A 20,952-nucleotide genomic window follows, 5' to 3' on the forward strand; every position below is an offset into this window, starting at 1 on the left:
CCCAGGCTGCCTGGCTGGGAGGCCTCCCTTCTATGTTCTTATCAGCTCCAGAAACCGAGACCAGTCCTTGGGCACCCAACCTCCATCAGGGAGCCACAGATTTCCATAAACGTCTCCTGGGAGGATCCAGAGCGTGAGTAAGGGAGATCATGTCCCGTGGCAAACTTGGAGAGACAGCAGGGTCCTGAGGCTACTTTCATTCATCGTCCATTCATTCATTCAGCAGACACCTACCACATGCTCATGGGGCCTGGTGCCACGCAGGACCCTGAGAGGCGACATTGTGAATGGGACAGACAAGGAAGCACAGTGGCCCATGGGGTCAGGGGGCAGGGAGGGGGCCCAGAGTCACACTGACCTGATGTCCAAGTGAAGGAGCCAAGGCAGAGTGGAGAAGCACGGGGTCAACATGAACACCGCATCCAGGGACAAACCGTTCTCACTGAGGCTGGAGAATCACAGGGCAGATGTTGATGGAGCTCACCTGAGACTCACAGACACCCTCTTTGTGGTCAGAGCCCAGGGCAGGGGAGGGCTGTCCCTGAGTCCCGATGACGCCCAGACGGCTAGAAGGTACCTCTTCTGACTCCCCATTGTACAGATGGGAAAATTGAGGCCCAGAAAGTGGTAAGGTCTTGCTCAAGGTTATGAGACATGTTGGCAACAGAGCTGGGATTAGAACTCTGGTTATCTGGGTCTGCATGAATCTGGGGAGTGCTTTCAGGCCGGTGCTGTGCCTCAGTTTCCCCATCTGAAGGTGGGGCCCAGTGCAAAATGAAAATGCAAGGCCTCTGTTCAAAAGGCAGGGACAAAGCTTTTCCTTTTTTCGGGTCTGTCAAGCTGTCAGGGTGTTTTGTTTTTTTTTTTTTAAAGACTTTATTTATTCATTTGACAGAGAGAAATCACAAGTAGATGGAGAGGCAGGCAAAGAGAGAGAGAGAGGAAAGCAGGCTCCCCGCTGAGCAGAGAGCCCAATGCAGGACTCGATCCCAGGACCCTAAGATCATGACCTGAGCCGAAGGCAGCGGCTTAACCCACTGAGCCACCCAGGCGCCCCAAGGGTGTTTTCTATTTGCCGTTAAATGCCGCCCTCCTCTGGCACAGGCATGGGTAGGGGAGCACAGATCTCACAGGCCGGGGCTCAGATGATTCCTCAGTACTGAGAAGGCCACACAGGGATTTGCCCCAAAGCACCAATCTACATATAATTTGCCTGCAATGCCCACAAACAGGCCGGAACAGGAACAGAGGCAACCCCATTTTCCCAGATCCCCCAGAAAGACTGAGAAGGCAGGGCCCTCAGGCTAGAACCCATTCTAAAGTTGTAGCCAAAACCAAAGCCCCCTACCACATCCATAGGCGCAAGCGTACGTGCCCCCTCCCCCCCCACTTTAGGTGTTCCCTTGAGAACCTGAAGCCCAGAGAGGTCATGGAACTTGCCTAAGGTCACACAGAGAACCCAACAGGTGCGAGCTCTCTCCTCTCACTTTAGCCCCGAAGAACTTAGGAGGAGGAGAAGGATATGTGGGAGCCCAAAACACAGGGGCCTTCTAGAATCCGGAAACTCTGATCTGTTGCAGGCAAAGTCTGGAGGCTACTGGTCACCTCCCAGGGCTTTCCCGCCTGCACTGAACATCTCCCCCCTCTCTGCTCTCAGCTGCACTGGGCATCCTGCCGGGGCGTCCTGTCTGGTACACATCCTCCCCAGCCAGCCTGTAGCCTAGCAACAGCCCCTCCCAGCCACCCAGGCCCAGAAGGGCTCCCAGTCATTTGGGTAGTTAACTAACCGTTAGCTAATGCTTCCCACCCAAGCTCGCATGGTCCCAGGTGGCCTGGGCTTCCCAGAGAGCCTGTGCAGAGCCACAAAGTCAGGTTCAAGAAGTACAACCTTAGGGGTGCCTGGGTGGCTCAGTGGGTTGAGCCGCTGCCTTCGGCTCGGGTCATGATCCCACAGTCCTGGGATTGAGCCCGGCATCGGGCTCTCTGCTCAGCAGGGAGCCTGCTTCCTCCTCTCCCTCTCTGCCTGCCTCCTCTGCCTGCCTCCTCTGCCTGCTTGTCATCTCTCTCTGTCAAATAAATAAATAAAAAATCTTTAAAAAAAAAAAAAAAAGAAGTACAACCTTAGATCGGCAGCTGGATCCCTGAGTCCCAGAGGCCAGTCTCTCTTCCTGAGACTCGGGACAGTGAACTCTGTGTGCACGTCCCATGTGCCAGGGACGGGACTGGGTAATTGACGTGTGTTTTCTGATTCAGTCTTTACAAAACCCCCAGGAAGGAATGAGACTGGACACAGAAGGACACAGAAGTGGGGGGGGACATGGACGGGGACACACACACACACACACACACCACCACCACCCCCCTCGGGATGAGGACAAGCCTAGAGGCTTCGACTAGTTGGCTACTTACTCCAAGGACTGCAGAGCTCCCAGCCCTGGGAGGAGCTGAGCCAGCTGGGCCACACCTTCGTCTCCCAGAGCGTTGCCTGAGAAGCTGGGAGGGGCAACAGCGAAAGCAGGTTAGGGGCGGGTGGGCACACCCGGCTCTGCATCTCCACCTCTGTGGCTCAGTCACTCTGCTTCTCCTGAAACTGGCACAGGGCCCTGGGCGACCAGGCCAGGTCTCAGCAGATCCCCCCCCCCCCCCCCCCCCCCCCGGTCTGCTGGAGTTTCCCTCCTACCCAACTTCCATCCTGAGGCTGGTGACCCTTGGGGGTCAGGGAGGGGCTTCAGAGGGGGTCATATGTCGGGACCTATGTTTTAGGGGGAAGGGCTACAACCCTGCCCGGACTCCCTTAGGGGTTCCTGATTGCAGCAGGGAAACACCGCTGATCACAATCTTAAAAAAGTCAAAACAAAACCACTCAGGCAAACACCTGCCGCCTGTGAGCCCCACCCCCACCCCACCCCCCAGCCACCACCACTCACTCCAGCTGACCAAGGTGGCAGCTTCCTCTCAGCGCCCTGCAGAGCTGCTCTAGGTGCTTGGCCTGCAAGCCGCAGTGTGTCAGCCTGCAGAGGAGGAAGGGCGGCCCCTCAGAACAGAGACAACAGCGGCCACCGCCCCCAGGCATGCAGGCAGAGAGGCTGGAAGAAGAGGGACGTGTCTGGCATCCAGAGAGAGAGACTCACCAGCACACACCTAAGACTGCACAGGCAGCCGAGGGCCAGTCAGAGACACAGGGAGACCAAGATGGAGAGACACCGAGATGAGAGACAGCGGAGATGGCTGCAGACACACGGACACGCACACAAGCTCGTGTGCTTATGCATGCAGGCATACATAGGGATGTGCACCTACATGCACCCATGCACCTACACACACATGCACCTACACACACGCACCTACACATGCATCTGCAAACACACACCTACACACACATGCACACACACCTACACACATGTACACAAGGGTACCTACACATGTGCATACCTACACACATGCACACACACCTGCACACACAGCACCAGGGGAGGACAGACAGACAATGACAGAAGGGGCAGCAAGCAAAGACAGAGAAACAGAAAATACAAGAGAAATAAGGAACAACAGAGACAGACAGACAGAGAGATTCAGATGGACACAGAGTAAGTGAGAAGCCAGAACATGGACAGGAGCCCTACAGGGGCTGAACTCAGCCCCAGGATGAGGAAAGCAGGTGACACATGTCCCCATTCTCTCCATCCAGAGTCCCCACCACCCATCAGCTGCTGGAGGCCAGGGGAGCTAAGACAAGTGGGGGGCCCCCAGGTGGGGAAGGTGGGAGGCAGGGAAGCCAGGCCACAACTCCTGGACAGGCAGGTTGTGTCCTCCAGGGAGGCCTGGGGGCTGGAGGCCTGTGACGGGCTTTGAGCAGAGGAAGGCCATCTCTGTACCTGATTGCTGCGGGGCGCGGGGGCAGCTCAGAGGGCATCTGGCACGTCAGGCTGACTGGCAGCACAGTCCTGGAGGGACACAGACCACGGCCGGGCTGAGCACACTCCGAGCCAGTCTCCGGCCTCAGCCTTACCACCCACCGTTCAGTCTCCACCCGAGGCCTGGAGACCCTGCTTCCCCCCGGGGCTTCTAGGCATCCTGGCTGTGTGACCCGGGACAGATCTCGCAGCCTCTCGCATGGACATGGCTTTAACACGGCATGGGCCAGAGGGAGCCAGAAGGTCCTGACCAAAATCAGAGCTACGGGCCAAGCGATCTGCAGATCCTTAGGGTTTATGCCCGAGGGCCTTCGTGTCTGGGGAAAAGGCTCCCTGGCTACCCCACCCCCACCCCAGGAGGCCATTCCGGGTCACAGGGAAATGGGAGGGGGCAGTCGTTCCTCTGACATTCCCCTCCTTTGGGCTGCGTCCCTTGCCAAGCCTGCTGGCTTCCTGCTCCTTTGTGAGTCTGTCTCGGTCCCCTGTGAGCTGAGTGATGCTGTCCAGCGGTGGAGGTCGGGGAGGGTCTGGGCCTGGCTCAGGACAGGGCCCGGATGATGTGGGGCCCTACCTGTCCCAGCTCCCCTTCTGCTCCTCCTGCTCTGGGGCAAACGTGAAGACCACAGTTTTGTGCAGCAGGCTGCCGAGAGAGAAGACAGGAAGGAGACAAGAGGCTGAGGGGGGTCCTGGGGTCATTTTCTAACCCGGCCCGGAGGGACCTCAAAGGCGCCATCCCTGGGCCTCTAGCTGAGGCCATCTCCCCTGACTCTGCAGTGACTTCCTGAGCTTCTGGGCACCTGGAATCTTTCTACCACAGAGATTTTGCAAACTTACCAGCCCTCGTTTCCTGGAAAGCCCTTGAGAGAAAACTTCAGTTCTGCCTTTTCTCTGCCTCAGGCTGAAACCCTCCTCTGCTGTGTGAACCCTCAGGTGAAGGCACTCAACCCAGCACAGGGAGGTCACTGCCAGAGGTCACTGCCAGCTCCAGGACAGGTGCTGACAGTGCACAGGGGGTTGTAACGTACAGCAGGAGCATCTCTAAACTTGACTGTGTAAACGGACTGTTAAATACACATTTCTTTCTTTCCTTCCTTCCTTCCTCCCTTCCTTTTTAAAGATTTTATGTGTTTACTTGCGAGACAGTGAGAGAGAACACAAGAAGGGGGAGGGGCAAAGGGAGAAGAAGAAGCAGACTCCCTGCTGAGCAGGGACCCTGATGCAGGGCTTAATCCCAGGACCCTGGGATCATGACCTGAGCTGAAGGCAGAGGCTTAACCGACTGAGCCACCCAAGTGCCTCTAAATACACATTACTCATTGCAGAGCTCATACTTCTTCCATGTGGAGAACTTTCAAATAAAAGAAAGAAGAAAATCAAGAAAAATCACCCACCACCTCTTCTGCGGATAACATTTGGGAATGGGGGCTTAAAGTCTTTTGTTTTTAAAATGCAATGAATGCTCTTCCTTTTTTTTCTTCTTAATCAATAGGATTAAAGGACAGATTCTTATTTAAAACGTAATTTTTCAAGGGATAGGTGAAATAAGGGTGACAAAAACGTTGATAATTATTGGTGGGAGCTGGAGTGTTTGCCATTCTCCCTACCTTTCGAGTATGTTTCAGAAGCTTTACTATAGAAATGGTGAATTAAAGTTATATTACAGTCATCCCTCTAGACTAAGACTGTACCTATATCATCATTTTTCATTGAGTTTTTCTCTCTGAAGGTAACTCAGTTTACTTATCTCCTACCCAATGGCTACATATTTAAGGCATGTTCATTGTCCCCTATTATAAACAACACTGTGGTGAACATTCCTGTATCTAAATGTGTTTGCCCCAGTTGATTTCTTTAGTGTAAATCCCTAGAAATGAACGGAGCACCATTTGGAACGAGGTGAGGATCCTTTATTGGATCATTACCTACGGTGAATCAAGGTCCCCTCATCTCTCTTTTGGGTTAATCGGTGTCTCTCTCCTCCTTCAAGGGGCGTTTAAAGCAGGGGCCACCCTACTCGGTTAGAGCCCCTCGGGGTGGGGATTGCATTGACAGTAATATAGCACCTGGCCTCAGCTCCCCCGACTGAATCCGGAGACTTACAGAAATAAGGTAAGGCTGGGCACTGCCTCGGGTCAGTTTTCCTAGAAGCAGAGCCTGAGCCTCCCAATGGGGTAGAGGTCCGAGCCTCACCTGATCACTTCTGTCTGTGATGTCCTGGGGGCCTGCTCTCAGGAGAAGCTAGGAAGGGACTAAGGGAGGCAGAACAGAGCAGGTCCTTAGCCTGATCCCACAGGGAGCTCTGGAGCGTAAAGGGCACCAAAGGTTTGTCCCACCTGCGGCAAGGGGGCTAGGGAGTGATGGCCCTGGCTCTGCCATTGGCCATTCCTGGTTGGGGGAACTGGGAGGACAACTGGCCAGGTGTTATCCGTGGCTCCTATTAGCCTGAGGTAGTTTTCTGGAGAAGGTCTAAGCTGTAAGCAGCCAATTCATAGCAGCTGGGAAAAGAGGGTGTGGTGGGGCACCAGCAGCATCTCCTCCAGGTCCCAAAGGCCTGGGCCCGGAAAGAATGCTAAGGTCTTCAAGAGGATGTTGGGAGAGCCCCGGAGCTCCAGGCTGGAGGGAGGAGTGGGTGACTGGGGTCCACTGGGAGGTCCTACCTGATGTGTAGCTCTGCCAGGGTCCGGCACATGCTCACCGCACTCAGCACACAGTATACCCCATCCACAGAGAGCCCGTTGTCGCTGAGGCTGTGGAGAGGAGGGGGAGGTGGCAGTCAGCAGGCAGCTCAAGTCCTCAGGCCTAGAAGGCTCCAGTCCCCTCCTCCTGGCACAGTAGCTTGCTGCCACTCTTGGGATGTCCTGGGTCCTTAACCAGGGTATCTTGAAGGATCCTGGGCCATGTGCATGAGCCAAGAGCTTCAGGACCTCGCTGTCCCACTCAGAGAACAAGGTTCCACAGCTTGTGTGGGAAGAGCAGACTCACTGTTTTCACCTCTCTGGGTCTGCCTCCTGGTCTGAAAAATCACCACCATTTTCATCCCATTTTACAAATGGAGAAACTGAGGCCCAGAGACATTAAATGATGTTGAGGCTACTAAGGGACAGAGTCAGGGCTGAACTCCTAAGGCAAGATCCCAAACCATGTTACTCAACCTCACCATTCCCCTACCCGACCCACGCTGCATGCTAAGATCTCAACACACCCCACCCAAACCCCAACCCACCCCTTAATTTGGCACCGTAGCCCCACCCTAACACACCTCTTCCCACTTCAACACCCTAAAACCCACCCACCCCGAACCCTAATGCAACGCGTAGTACAACACCCACCCCGCCCCAGGGCTGTTGCAAGGATGAACTAGAGCACTAGCCATTGAAGTACGAGGAACCCGCTCTACACACGCTGGGGGGTTTTAGTTGTTGGAACCGAGACAGGGGCTCCTGCCAGAGGCAAAGGCAAGTCATGGGCAGACTCTGCTCCAGCTTTGCTGGTGTTGGGGGAGAGCAGGTCAGTGGAGCAGCACTATCTTTGGCCACTGCAGGTGCAGACCGGGGTGCCAGGGTCTAGCTGGGGCTCTCTCTGGGGCTCCCCCCTCCCCCCACAACCCAGCAGTGACGCCGGTGACTCACTCCAGACTCCTGGCGATGTGCAGCTGAGAGGCAGCCTCTGCCATCAGTCGACAGCCCTCATCGTCCAGCTGGTTTCCTGAAAGGCTGAGATAGAGGGGTCCCCATGACTTGTGCCATAGGGGCGGCCCCCCCCCTTCAGCCTTAGCACTTGCACAGTCCCTCCTTGACTTTAGGCAAAGCAGCACTCTGGTAAATGAGTCCTAATAATGATAGACACCACAAGGCTGTGTATGATGAGTCCTGACTGGTCCAGTTGCTTCCACCATTACTGGACATTTCATCCTCATAAGGACCCTGTGGGGCAGGCCCTGTTACTATCCTCATCTTAGTGACGAGCAAATCGAGGTAGACAGAGGTTAAAGCACCTCCTGAAAGGTGGACCTGGGGTTTGAACCCAGGCAGCCTAATTTCAAGGCCCCACCCCAGCTGCTTTTTTATGCTCCAACCTGCGTAATTGCTTCTTATGATAAACTCCATGATTTTAGGGGCATCAGATCTACCATGGGCATCAGGGAAGGTTTCCCTGATGTTGGAACTACTTGCTTGAAGCACCAGGAGTTCAGTAGGTAAGGGGTGGGACAGAGATGGGGGAAAGATGTTCCTGGTATTGGGAGTAGCTCATTCAAAGGTCCTGGGGCATAGCCCACTGGAGGAGCTGAAAGGAAGGCACTGTGTAGGACTGAAGATCTCAGTGACAGGACAGGGTCAGATGGGGCTTGGTGGGCTGGAGGCAGCGTTTTGGATCACACAGGATTTTAGGATTTGGGCTTCACCACGAGCAGTGGGAAGGCGTAAAGGGGGGGGTAGGCAGCAGTGAGCAGTGAAATGCAGGTCACTCTTTGCTACATGGAAGTGGCCAGTGTCGAAGCAGGGAACCCAGTGAGGAGGCTGATGGGTCATCTGGGTGAGGAGTGAGAGTGGTTTGGATGGGGGAAGTGGATGAAAAGAGGGTGGTGTTGAGAGCTATGTAAGTGGTGGGTAGATGTGGGATGGGCTGGCTCTGGGGGAAGGTGCAGGAGCTGAGAGATGTCTGGTCTGGCTAGCCAGGTGGGTGATGAGGCCATACTGCAGGTGAGAGCACCAGGGCAGGTGTGGGGGAGGCTCAGGCTTGGTGATGTCCTGTGTTTTGCAGAAACTTCTAATCCTGTCTTGCTTCTCTCAGTGGGACAAGGTCAAGGTTCAAGCTCTAGTCACCAAGGTCCTCACCCATTCATCCTTCCCTAGGTTGGGGCTGCTCTCCTCACATCACAGCAGTCCATCACTCCACCCTCATGCCCATTTGATTTCCTGGCATAGTCCTAGCAAGGGTCCCCGGTCCTGGGGACATGACAGGGCCTCTACCAATCCCAAGCCCTACTCTCAAAGGAGCTGGGCATTAACAGAACTTCTCCAGCCCCAAAAGGGAAGGTGGTCTCACTGTACTCTGGGAGGAAGACGGGGGAGGGGACCCTGAGGGCTGTGGTTTGGAAGACACATGTGATAAGGTCTCTACTTTGCAGCTCTCAATGACACCGCTTACAAGGACAAGGCTGGTGGGAGTCAGACTGTCTGAGCTTGAACCCTGGCCTGGACTCTTCCTAGCTGTGTGACCTTGAGCAAACTTAGCCTCCGTGTGGTTCAATTTCCTCCTCCATGAAGTGTGCATAGTAATAATACTTACACATCTCAGAGACGGTAAAATCAAATGAGAGGATGTATGCAAAAAAGCCTGGTCGAGGGCAAGTGCTGAACAGTGGTAGATGCCATGGTGGTCTGAGTTCCCCAGGTTCTTTTTTTTTTTTTTTTTTTAAGATTTTATTTATTTGACAGAAAGAGAGATCACAAGTAGGCAAAGAGCCAGGCAGAGAGAGAGGGGGAAGCAGGCTCCCCGCCAAGCAGAGAGCCTGATGCAGGGCTCAATCCCAGCACCCTGATATCATGACCTGAGCTGAAGGCAGAGGCTTAACCCACTGAGCCACCCAGGCGCACCTCCCCAGATTCTTAATGAGGCAGCATGCCCTTCCTTACATCACGCGCCCAAAGTGGGGGCCCTTCAGACAGTGCCCTGCCCCCCACCCACCTCCCACCCCAGCACTTTCTGTAATACTCACTCCACTTCGTCCAGGCGGGGGCCTTCCTGGAGCTGGGCTATGAGCTCCTGTGCTTCATGGACCCTGAGCTCACACTGCTGGAGCCTGGAGTGAGGGTGGATGCGGGGTTGCTCAGGACAAGAAGCAACACCACACCTCCTCCGGCCCCAAGGGCCACTGCCAGGAGTGGGAGCCAGAGGAGTCAGGATGCAGTCAGACCAGGGTCTCATCCTGGTCCTGCTTCTTAGTAACTGGGCAACCTTAGACAAAGCCCTTAACCTCACTTTCCTTCTCTATCAAATAGGAATAATAAAGTATACTTGGCAGGGTTTTCAAAAGAATTACAGTGAGAAAAGGATATCAAATACTACAGTGCCCAGTGTGTAGCAAGGGCCCATTAAATTAGTTGTAATTATTGCCGTTATGACAGAAGTTCCTTATTCAGGCCAGGATGGGTTATTCGGGTCCTTTCTCTGCCCCATGCCTGTTTTTCCTTTTAGCCTCCTCGCCCCTGCTATACCTCTCCTAGGAAGGCACCCCCCCATCCCCCTACCATATCCCTCCCCTTAAGGCAATGGAGCCCACAGAGGTACCTGAGTGTCAGACTTCTACTCTGAGCCTCTTCCCTCTGGCCAGCATTTCCCTGCAGGTCTGGCGCTCTGGCAAGAACAAATCCAACAGTGGCCTCGCCTTAGAGTCCAGGGCCTGAAGGGCCAAACCTCTTGTCTTGGGTTCCGCGCCTGAAGAGCCCAGGGCACCACCCACCGGGAATGAGTAACAGAGATGGTTGTTTGGAGGAGCTAAATGTGCTATTCAGCAAAGCAGCCAGAGCAAAATGTTTGAGGACAAATAAACTGTATTCAAATTCTGGCTCTGCCAGAGCTGTGTGGCCTTGGCCAAGTCACTTCCCCTATCGGAACTTCTATGGTCTCTTTCCCAAGATGGAATGACAATCTCTAACACAAAGTGATTGAAGGACTAAAAATGAGACAATGTTTGGCCAAGCACCCAGAACGGGCACAGAATTGAAGCTCAGCAAAAAGAAGTTGCTATTCCTATGTTGTGAAGCTCTCTATTTCTACACGTGCCGCCTGTGGTTCTAATGGCTGGGAGCATGGACTGTGTGTGGGTCCAGGCTGTGCCACCTCCAGGCTCTCTCCCACTGGGCCACGGGACGAGTGGGGGCTGCAGACAAGCTGGCATGTTACTGGCCAGGTTTTCATAGACCTCTAGATTGGCACCATCTGACAGAACTTTCCACAATGAAGAGAATGTTTTAGATCTGCGCCATCCACTGTGGGAGACACTAGTCTTCCATGGCCATTGAGGCCCTGGAATGCAGCTAATGTGGCTGATAAACTTAAAGTGTTCATTTTAAAACTTAATTTTAATTAATATATACTTAATTAGCCACATGTGGCTAGTGGCTACCATACTGGGCATCTCAGCTCCATACAGCCAGAGGGGAAAAAGATACTGGTCTGACTAGATTGTTGTATGGGTGAGGAAATGGAAGCTCGGAGCAGGGAAAGGACTTGCCCAGGGACATACTTTATACCAAGTCTGTGAGTCTTGGTCAGCCGGGAAGGAGTGAGAGAAAGTCCAGTTGGAACGTTCTCTCACGGAACGGCTGCTTCACTTTCTTTGCCCATGCAGGACCAGCCAAACTGGAATCCATGCACAGCTGGATTAGCCGGCATCTGAGTGTCACCGGGATGTCAGCGGTGTTTTAAGCATTTTCGGTATATTAATTCGTTTCATCCTCAGAGTACTCTGAGATGTGGGTATCACCATTTCTCCCCCCCTCACACACTTTTTTTTTGATGGAAGAATTTTCCAGAGCTTTTCCCACATACTAACACCAATCTATAGTCATGCCTTCCCTAAGTCATGCTTGACTTGCTCTGAGATTTCTGGGGATGCTCCCTCCAGCACAGGGACCAGATGTGGTCCAGACATGCTAGAGGAAGGTAAAGTCCTTTGTCAACTTTGAGAAGAAAGGTATTTCTCAGGGCAGCCCCACATTCCAGCTCTTCATAGGCTCTCTTTTGGCCATCTTACTCTGCCAATGGTTGAGCCCAGATTGCACCTTGGAATGAGCCCAGACCCACCGCCTTCCTAGGTTCTTACCCTTGAAGCTCTGCAGCAGTCTTTGTGGGCGGTGAAAGAAGGAAGATGAGGTCTGCCTCCCTGCAAGAGTCAGACACTGAGCCATGAAACCGGTGGACTGGAAAGCAGCACATCGCCCACTACCTGCACTCCCCTTGCAGCCCCAGACATCCAGAGGAAGTCTATTTTATTATAACCAACAGAGAAACAACTGGCAGAAATGCCCCAAATCAGACAAGTAAAATGTGTGACTGTCGTTGCTTGATAAATCCAAGAGAGTATTTTTAAAGGCCAGGAAAACAATATTTACAGAGAGGACATTTGAAATTAGGAATGCAAAGAGCTTTTGTGGGAATTAACTGTGTTTTAGAGTAAGGAGCGACGGCACTTGACCCACTCCGTTCAGCACCACGGAGAGCGACACACGGCTCAGGATTCCGCAGCTAAAACTACCGCTTCCTAGATGTGTTGACCCACTCTTTCAACCCTCCGCCCATCTATCCATGCATCGTTCCGCTCAGCCACTATATACTGGGTACCAGGTGCCAGTCCTGAGCTGGGCTCTGGAGATCTTGAAGTGAATAAAACGGATTCAGGCCCACATACATACGTACTGCAGACATGGTGCTTCATTCCCCACTCCCTACACTCTCCTCCCTTTTCTCAAGCCTCTGAAGGCCCAGATTCCACCTCTTTTGCTCACCTGACCTGCAGGGTCCTGACAGTAGGACATTCGACTGCTACCTTTGTCAAGCAGAGAAGTGTTGACACGGAGACATTGTTGCGGCTCAGGCTGCAAGATTGTGGCAAGGGTATCAGGAGCGGATCCTATCTCCCAGGGGACCCAGACTTTCTTTGCTTTCCCAGGCCGGGAGTGAGGGGCTCAGGCAGGGGTTGGAAAGATTGCTTACTCAAGCTTCCGAAGCTGCGGCAAACAAGGAAGTACCTCCACAATGTTCAGCACAGCCCAGTCCTTGAGCTGGTTGTCCTGAAAGCTGAGAGCCCCAGCCCCTCAGCCATGGAGCTGGGGGACTTGGGGGCCCCAGTTGGCAGGTGACATGGCTGCCCCAAGTCATAGGCCCACAATATGTTGGTGACCTCCTCCACAGTACCCAGTAGGCCCAGCTAGAAGAAGCCCTCTGCTGTCCTCACGTCTGTCCCTATTCAGCCCCAAGGGGGACTTCCTGCCTAATGGCCCAAGAGATCGGGATAACGGGCTGTGAAGGCCTCATGAGGTGGGAAGAGGACATCCAGAACACTGCTCTTAGGGCTACATCTGGGATGTGCCTGAGGCCAGAGTTTATCAGGGCCTCCTGGCTCCTGGGTGATAAGTGGAGTCTAGACTGGGATACAGGAGATGCTGCTTCCAGCCCCAGCTTTGGTCTTGACTCACCCAGAACCTTAGGCCAAGCACTTTCTTTCTGACCTCACATTCCCCATCAAATGGAGTCTCCAATCCAGCCTTGCCTGAGTTCCTAGCCAAAGGGACATAAGTGCAAGGGTCCTTTTGTTCATGATTGCTCTGGTTAGTGCAAAGGTTTAGGAATGTGAACCTGTTGACACTTTTTCCCTCCTGATTATTAACAGTGATCTTTGTCTTTTCTCCTGCCAGCCAGTGATCCCACAGAAAGGCACCCAGTTGAGGGGATAGAAGCTGTGGTCCGGCTAACACTCCACTCAGTAAGTGGGATGACTTAGTGTCAGGTTGCATGGGTCTGGACAAAAGGGTGCCCTTCTAAATCTCCTAAAGTTGCCTTACAAGCTCGTGGTGGTTCTGCCCATGAGCTCTTGAGAATGCTCCCCAGCCCCATCCCTCCTGGGCTACTCATCACAAACACAAGGCAGGACTATATCTGCACAGATGTGATCAGTTAGCATGTAAGTTGCAACTAAATGGTATGTGGTTCTAAGTATGCACAAGTATGTATACAGATATGAATGTGCATGTGAAGGGAATGTATTTAAGTGAGCAGACAAGTGCACGTGTGAACACACATGTGCACAAGTGTGAAGGTATGTGTGGGTTTCATGCACTTGTGTGGACCCATTGTGCCTGACACCTGCCTACACATGGCCATCCCTTCTCTCAAGGTCACAGAAAGAGGAGAAGGGGGGCCTCAAAACTCAAGGTCCTTCAAGACAGCCCCAACTATTAGATGAAGGTAGCAGTGCTCCAAGGTTTTGGGGAGACTTGTGTCTGGATCTATCCCCACCCCGTTTTTGGACCAAAGCTTCCCCTCTCTGGGTCTCACTGAAAAACAGGCCCAATCCTGATGGAAAATTCAGGACTCATTATAGGCTCTGGGGTGGGGGTGGGGAGCCCAGGGACCTGGGAAATAAATTGTCCCCCTAGCCAGCTGGTCTACCTGGAAATCACTCACCTGACCTCCTCCAGCTGTGGACAGAGGCGTAGAGCCTGCACCAGGTGGCTGATGCCTCGGGCAGTGATCTTACTTCCTGCTAACCTACAGGGTAAGCAAACGTGGTGGGCAAGAATGGGGGTGGGAAAGGGGGGGTAGGCCAGGAATCTGCCCTGTGCGGGGTCAAAGGGAGAGGGGAGAGTTCCAGGCATTTCCAGCTGAGGATTCCTCTAGGACCCAAGCCCTGGCTCACCCCAGCTTCTTCAGGCTCCCCATTGTCGGCAGGCTCCTGGAGAGGGCTTCGGCAAAAGCATCCCCACACTTCCTGCTCTTAAAGCTGCCACAGGAAGAGGCAAGATGGCAGAGCCTCAGTGCTGGGCAGGGCTTAGAAGCCATCACTCCCACCCCTTCCTCTGCCAGATGGAACTGAATGGTGACGTTAATAGTAGTAGCAGGAGCTGTTGTTTGTAGAAATAAGAAACACGTAGTATGGCAAAGACTGCTAACTGCCCACGGAAACCCATTCTCCACGGATGCAGCTCTAACTGGGAACAGTTTCCCACTCACATTTCCAGCCTCCCGTGCAGCTCAGAGTGGCTATGTAGATATGTTCTCGTCACTGAAAGGTGAGCCAAAGGGACGTGTCCCATCTCCATGTGTGTGGGCTTTGACAAACTGGGTGTATCTAATGCACGCTCCCTTCCCTTCCCCGAAGCCGGAGCAGAGATGCCCATGACCCGGGTTTGACCATGCAGATCTAGATGCCCAAGGGGATGATGGAGCATCAGGGGGAGGGGCCTGGGTCCCTGCATGACCACATGGAGCTCAGCCAGCTTAGAGACCTGGACCGCTTACCTCTGAGCATTCCACGACATGCAAACAAAATTCAACATTACTTCACTCACTGTACTGGGGGGCAGGGGGCTGGGTTCTCTGGGCTTCACCTTTTCTCTCAATCGTGCTACACATACTGAGCCTTTGCTGTGCACTAGGCGCTTGCTAAGGAGGGTTTTCCCAGCAATCTCTTACCAGGCTCTCACAATAACTCACAACTCTCACAACTCTCCTCATGGAGTTGGTATTATTACTGATTCATTTTAGGGACAAAGAAACTCAGGCTGCGAGGTTAAGTAACCTGCCCAAAGTCAGACCACCTCTGGAGTCAGAGGCTCCAGTCTACGGCTGAAAGGGACAGGGAGAGTCAGCAGATTCCCAGCCAATGCAAGGACACCTGGACCCTAAGGTCTCAGAAGGAAGGGAGCTTCTGCACCGGCTCTCGGGTCGAGGGGCAGTTTGGACTCTGTCCTCACGTTCAAGATCTACGCCCAGCCTCCCTTGGCAAGGGTCTGACCAACTCCACCCTCTCGAAGCCCAGGGCCCTCCCAGGGCCTCCCCCGTCCTCCCCTGATCCTACTCTCACCTGAGATTTTCGACCTGCTCACAGCCCACCAGGGCCTCAGGGCAGTGGGGCTCCAGAGGGCAGCCCTCAAAATCTAGGTGGATGGGGGCGTTCCTGTGCACCAAGATGCTGGTCAGGGCAGCCAGGTCAGCGTAGGTCAGTGGGAAATTGTGGAAGGACAGGTGACAGGGGAGACTCTGGGCCATGAGACTGGCCAGCTCAGGCTCCTGGGTCTCACCCACGCAGTGACAGAGCGCCACAATCTTCGGCCCCGTGAGCCTGCGGGCGGCCAACTTCCTCAAGGCTTGCATCACCACGGCCTGCCTGGCACTCACCCACATCTCGTCCCGCTGGGCCACGAGGCTGAGGAAGGGTCGGCAGGCACGGGACGCTAGCCCCGCCAGGAAGGTGGGGAGGTGGTCTAAGAGGCCAGGCCTAGCTTTGGTCCGCAGCACCCAGCGAGAACTGAGAGTGATGTGGCTGGCAAGTGCATTTCCGTCCACCTTGGGGCTGGTCATCAGGTACAAGGCAGCAAAAAACTCCTGTAGGCTGAGGTGGGTGAAGGCGTAGCCTGTGTCCCGGTGCCCCGGGCCAGTGCAGATGCAGAAGGAGGTCAGCAAACTGAGGGCAGCCGCAAAGGCCATTGTGGGTGGGCGGATGTCTCCTACAGAGAAGATGACCTTCCCGGTCTGCAGGCCGATCAGGGCCACCTCACTGAGCTCCAGCAGGGCCTCGGGAGGCAGGTACCCACGGGGGCCGAGGGTGGACAGCATCTGCACGTAGTTCTGAGTCACGGTGGGCAGGAGGGCCGCAGACTGGCCTGGGGGGCTGCCCGGGAGCAGACGGAGGAGGCAGAGGCAGGTGACCTGGCAGAGCGCAGGCACGGCACACAAGCTCTGGAGGTGTCTGCTGCCCCGCAGCTCCGCCAGGGCTGCCTCCTGCCCCGGCTGGTCCGGGAAGAAGCGGCCCACATACTCTTCCACCCGCGGCCTGTCAAAGCCCCACATGTGGACTGTGGCTGCCTCTGTAGGCAGGCAGTCGGGCAGCTTCCCTGGGCGGGAGGTGGCCAATACCCAGCAGCCGGGCAGCAGGGTCCCCCGGCAGAGGCTGGAGAAGAGGTCAAGGGCCGGACTTGGGTCCTCAGGACCTGCCTGCCCTCTGCTGGAGCGGGGATGCAGGGCCTGGTCCAGCCCATCAAAGATGAGCAGGACTCCATTAGCATTCTCTTCCAGGTACTGGAAGACCAGGTCGGAGCCCGCCTCAGGGCTCAGGTACAGGTCGAAAAGGAGCTGGGGCAGCGTCAGGAGACGTGTGATCAGGTTGAGCTGGCGGAACTCAAAAAGAAACAGGGCCTGGAAGCGGTCCAGCTGGCCGTCAGCCCACCTCTGGCAGAGCCGGTGGGCCAGGGTGGTCTTGCCCATGCCCGCCTTCCCCAGGAGCACCGTCACCCTCGGGCCCTTGTCGGCCCTGGTGCTGAAGAGGTCCCGGATGCTCACGTCCGCGCCATCTTCTGACTTGGGATCCCCCGGCGCCACCCCCTCCTGGGTGCGGAAGGGTGTCGGGGTCCGGCTCCACTGCAGGATTGGGGGGATGTAGGCCTGGTGGAAGGCTAGGGGTTGCCCTGGCCCAGGGATCTTACTGCCATAGCGTTGCTGGGTGGAGGTCTTCAGTAGCTTCAGGTACCTCTGGGCCAACTCTGCAGGGGGCAGGGCAAGGCATGAGTGGCCTCCCACCCCCAGATCCCCTCATCCCAGCACTGGCTGTTGGGAGCCTGGAGCCTCAGCTGTGTGTGCAAGGGCATGGGGATTGGCAAGAGCACACAATTCCTAGAAGGAACTGGTTCCCCAGTCCCTGGTTCCTAGTTCTACAGAAGCCTTGATTCTGGGGGCCATTCAAATGGAGAAGTCCGGCTGGGGGAGCGCAGATCATGGCTCTGTTTGTTTTGCAACAATATAGATGGTGTAAAGTTGTTGGTGAGATGGGGGAGGGGAAGGGGGGCCTCCCATTGCAACATCTTCTGTATCTGAGTAGCCTCTTCCCCACCCAATATTTCAGTTTTGCAATTCCCCAGGGGTGAGGGCTAGTCACCTGTAGGCCTAGGCACTTGCCAGTCAGAACTGGAAGCTGGGCCCTTACTATGCCGGGCACTGACTTTTTAATTGTTGGATCCCCGGGAAAACTTGGGTGGCCCAGGGGAAGAACTGGGGCCACTGTCAGGGGATGCTGGGGACAGCTGGTTGAGAACAAGGATTCTTTTGGCCAATGGGTGGAGAGTGAGAGAAGTTCCGTCTACTCTACTCCCTCTGGCCTGGCCGGTCCTCAGCAGCTCCCATGCCTTGTGGTGGGGGAAAATCTCCCTGGTATTCTGCCCATCTCTAAACTGGCCAATAAGGCCCCAAGTCTGAGGTCATACTGGTCACCTCTCCCCTGTCCACCCAGGACGTCCAGTCTATCTCTGTTGAAAGGAAGACCAGAGTTGTTGGGCTCCTGGGAGCTTATCAGCGGGGCACAGAGTCCAGGATCTGTGTCCTGGCCCCAGGGCAGGTCCTGATGTCTGGATCCTTCCCCACCTTGGTACCCACCTAGCTGCTGCTTCTTGCACTGCTTCGGGCGGGGTGAGGACCCACAGCTCTGATGAGGCCGCTTGAGGCCTGGAAAGAATGAGAAAAGAGTAAGGGGTGAAGTCTGGGGGCCTGAGCTGAGGGGTCACCAAGCACCTTTGGGGAGCTCCAGGTCACAAACAGACAGACAAGTGTCACTGCAAAGGCAGTGGCAAAGGCAGGCCTGGGCAAGGGCAAAGGCAAAGGCAGGCCGCGGGTAGAGGTTGAATCATCAACACCAGTTTCTGTTGGCAGAAGGGGGGGCCTGAGCTGAGGGGTCACCAAGCACCTTTGGGGAGCTCCAGGTCACAAACAGACAGACAAGTGTCACTGCAAAGGCAGTGGCAAAGGCAGGCCTGGGCAAGGGCAAAGGCAAAGGCAGGCCGCGGGTAGAGGTTGAATCATCAACACCAGTTTCTGTTGGCAGAAGGGGGTCCCAGGCTTAGGTGACAGACTCGGAGGCTCTGGGATGGCTGATCTCCCAGGCCAGGATGCGGGAAGCTGGGCCCACAGCCAGCAGCCTCAGAAACACTCAGGCTTGGCCATTGAATGGCTTGGGAAAGATGCAGGTCTTGTTGAGGCCACTGCTGGTTAGAAAAGTGGGGTTTTCAATGGACTAGGCCAGTTCTGCGCCCTCCCCCTGGGGTCAGTGTGTTTCATCACCCTTACTTCACATCTCTCATGTTTCCTCACTTCCCTTACTGGTTTCTCAGATTCTTAACTGTTTTGTGGATTCCTAAGAGATACTTTAGTGCCTTACCGAAGAGTCTGGGAAAGGAGAAGAGGAAGAAGGAAAACAAGAAGGAAGGGGAGAGAGAACAGAGGGGAAGAAGAGAGGAAAGAGGATTTAGGGAAAAATGTGAAGAAGTAAAGTGGGATACTCCCCCAGCCGGGCATCAGTGACCAGTCAGAGAAGCCCCTGGGCAGGACCCTCTCCCTGATAGGTGTTGGCTGTAAAAGTGCTGGGCTGCAGGAAGATTTGGGGACCCCTGAGAGGGACTGGAACCAGTTTGAGGGTATTTTAATATTCCCCAAGTCCTCTCTTAATAAAGGACCCACTGGCTAAGCATCATTCAGGTCTGGTCACAACTATGTGATAATTATACCAGCTCAATGGTATAGGTACAGGCCAGAAGGGACCAGGACTAAATGGTTTTGATCTGCTGGGGAGCTGGGATTATGGGGTGGATGTTTTCTGTTGAAGCCTGTTGATGTTACTGCCATGCACAGCTATGGTAAAAAGCCCATACTTCCCATAGAAATAAAGGTTCTGAGTGCACAGCCATCCTGAGACACAATGGTGAAAGACGGAAAGCTTTCCCTTTAAGATCGGGAATAAGGCAGGGGTAAAGGCTTTCACCACCTCTATTCAACATAGTACTAGAAGTCCTAGCCAGAGTAATTAGGCAAGGAAAAGTCATAAAAGACATCTAAATTGGAAAGGAAGAAGTAAAACCTGTTTGCAGAGGATAGGGTCATATATGTAGAGAACCTTAAAAACTCCACAAAAGGATCTTTTGGAACTAATCAATGAATCCAGCAAAGTAGCAGGAATACAAAGTTGACATATAAAAATGAGCTGCATTTCTACACAGATGAACAACCTAAAAGGGAAATTACAAAAATAATTCCCTTTACGAAAGCATCAAAAGAATAAAATGTTTAAACATTAACCAAGAAGGTGGAAAACGTGCATGATGAAAACTACAAAACACTGGGAGGCCTGCGTGGCTCAGTGGGTTAAGCCTCTGCCTTCGGCTCACGTCATGATCTCAGGGTCCTGGGATCAAGCCCCGCATCAGGCTCCCTGCTTAGCCTTTCCGAAGAGGCTGGGAGCCTGCTTAGCAGGGAGCCTGCTTCCCCCTCTCTCTCTTTGCCTGACTCTCTACCTACCTCTGATGTCTCTTTCTCTGTCAAATAAATAAAATCTTAAAAAAAAAAACTACAAAACACAATCTTACCCCAAACAATCTACAGATTCAACACAATTTCTGTCAAATCCCAACGACCTTTTCTGCAGATATAGGAAGATGGATCCTAAAATTCGTCTGGAATCCCAAGGGACCCCAAAGAGCCACAGACTCTTGAAAAAAGAAGAACAAAGTTAGAAGGCTCATACTTCCTGATTTCAAAGCTTACTACAGAGCTACAGTAAGCAAAATAGGGTGGCAACCGGCATAAAGACAGATATATAGACCAATGGAATAGAACAGAGAGCCCAGAAAGAAATCTTCACATATATGGTTAAATAATTTTTGAGAAGGGTGTCAAATCCTTTTAATGTGGAATGGACAATCTTTTCAAAAAATGGTGCTGAGAAAAGTGGGTGTCCACACACAAAAGAATGAAGATGGACCCTTTCTTAACATCACATACAAAAATTAACTCAAAATGGATCAAGAACCCAGATATAAGACCCCTAGCAATCAAACTCTTAGAAGAAAACATAGGGCAAAAACTTTACAACATTGGATTTGGTAATGATTTCTTGGATATGGCTCCAAGGCCCAGGGAACACAAGAAAAAAACAAACAAAACAGGCTTGATGAAAGTGAAAAACATTTTGTGCATCAGAAGACACTATCCACGGAATAAAAAGAGAACCTATAGAATGAGAGAGGTCTGCAAAATATAGATCTGAAAAGGGATTAGTATCCAGAATATATAAAGAACCCCTAACCTCAACAACAGCAAAACGAACAAAGTGGTTAAAAAAAAATGGACAGAGAACTTGAAGAGACACAGCTCCCAAGAAGGCACAAGAATGGGCAATAAGCACATGAAAGACACTCAGCACCACCAATCATTAGGGAAATGCAAATCAAAATTACAATGAGATCAATACCTCCTCACACCCATCACGATAGCTACT

The 20,952-nt window shown here is 53.5% G+C and overlaps 1 protein-coding gene across 10 annotated transcripts in view; it reads right to left on the reverse strand.

Annotated features, from left to right (window-relative positions):
- The window catches only part of LOC309853896 (protein NLRC5-like), a 94,899-nt gene that overhangs the window by 20,257 nt on the left and 53,690 nt on the right, over positions 1-20,952 (reverse strand). For all 10 annotated transcript variants that reach the window (XM_082712497.1, XM_082712498.1, XM_082712490.1 and 7 more), the window contains 16 exons: positions 18,063-18,131; positions 15,502-17,176; positions 14,335-14,418; positions 14,103-14,186; positions 12,633-12,716; positions 12,425-12,514; positions 11,743-11,802; positions 10,206-10,271; positions 9,634-9,717; positions 7,544-7,627; positions 6,572-6,661; positions 4,486-4,554; positions 3,876-3,944; positions 2,928-3,011; positions 2,410-2,493; positions 359-448 (listed from right to left, as the gene is read on the reverse strand). In XM_082712497.1, coding sequence (XP_082568623.1) covers positions 359-448; positions 2,410-2,493; positions 2,928-3,011; positions 3,876-3,944; positions 4,486-4,554; positions 6,572-6,661; positions 7,544-7,627; positions 9,634-9,717; positions 10,206-10,271; positions 11,743-11,802; positions 12,425-12,514; positions 12,633-12,716; positions 14,103-14,186; positions 14,335-14,418; positions 15,502-17,176; positions 18,063-18,131 — 2,866 coding nt within the window. The remainder of the gene's footprint in view (positions 1-358; positions 449-2,409; positions 2,494-2,927; positions 3,012-3,875; positions 3,945-4,485; positions 4,555-6,571; positions 6,662-7,543; positions 7,628-9,633; positions 9,718-10,205; positions 10,272-11,742; positions 11,803-12,424; positions 12,515-12,632; positions 12,717-14,102; positions 14,187-14,334; positions 14,419-15,501; positions 17,177-18,062; positions 18,132-20,952) is intronic.

Source organism: Mustela nivalis (assembly GCF_964662115.1).
Source record: "Mustela nivalis genome assembly, chromosome: 18".
NCBI lineage: Eukaryota > Metazoa > Chordata > Mammalia > Carnivora > Mustelidae > Mustela > Mustela nivalis.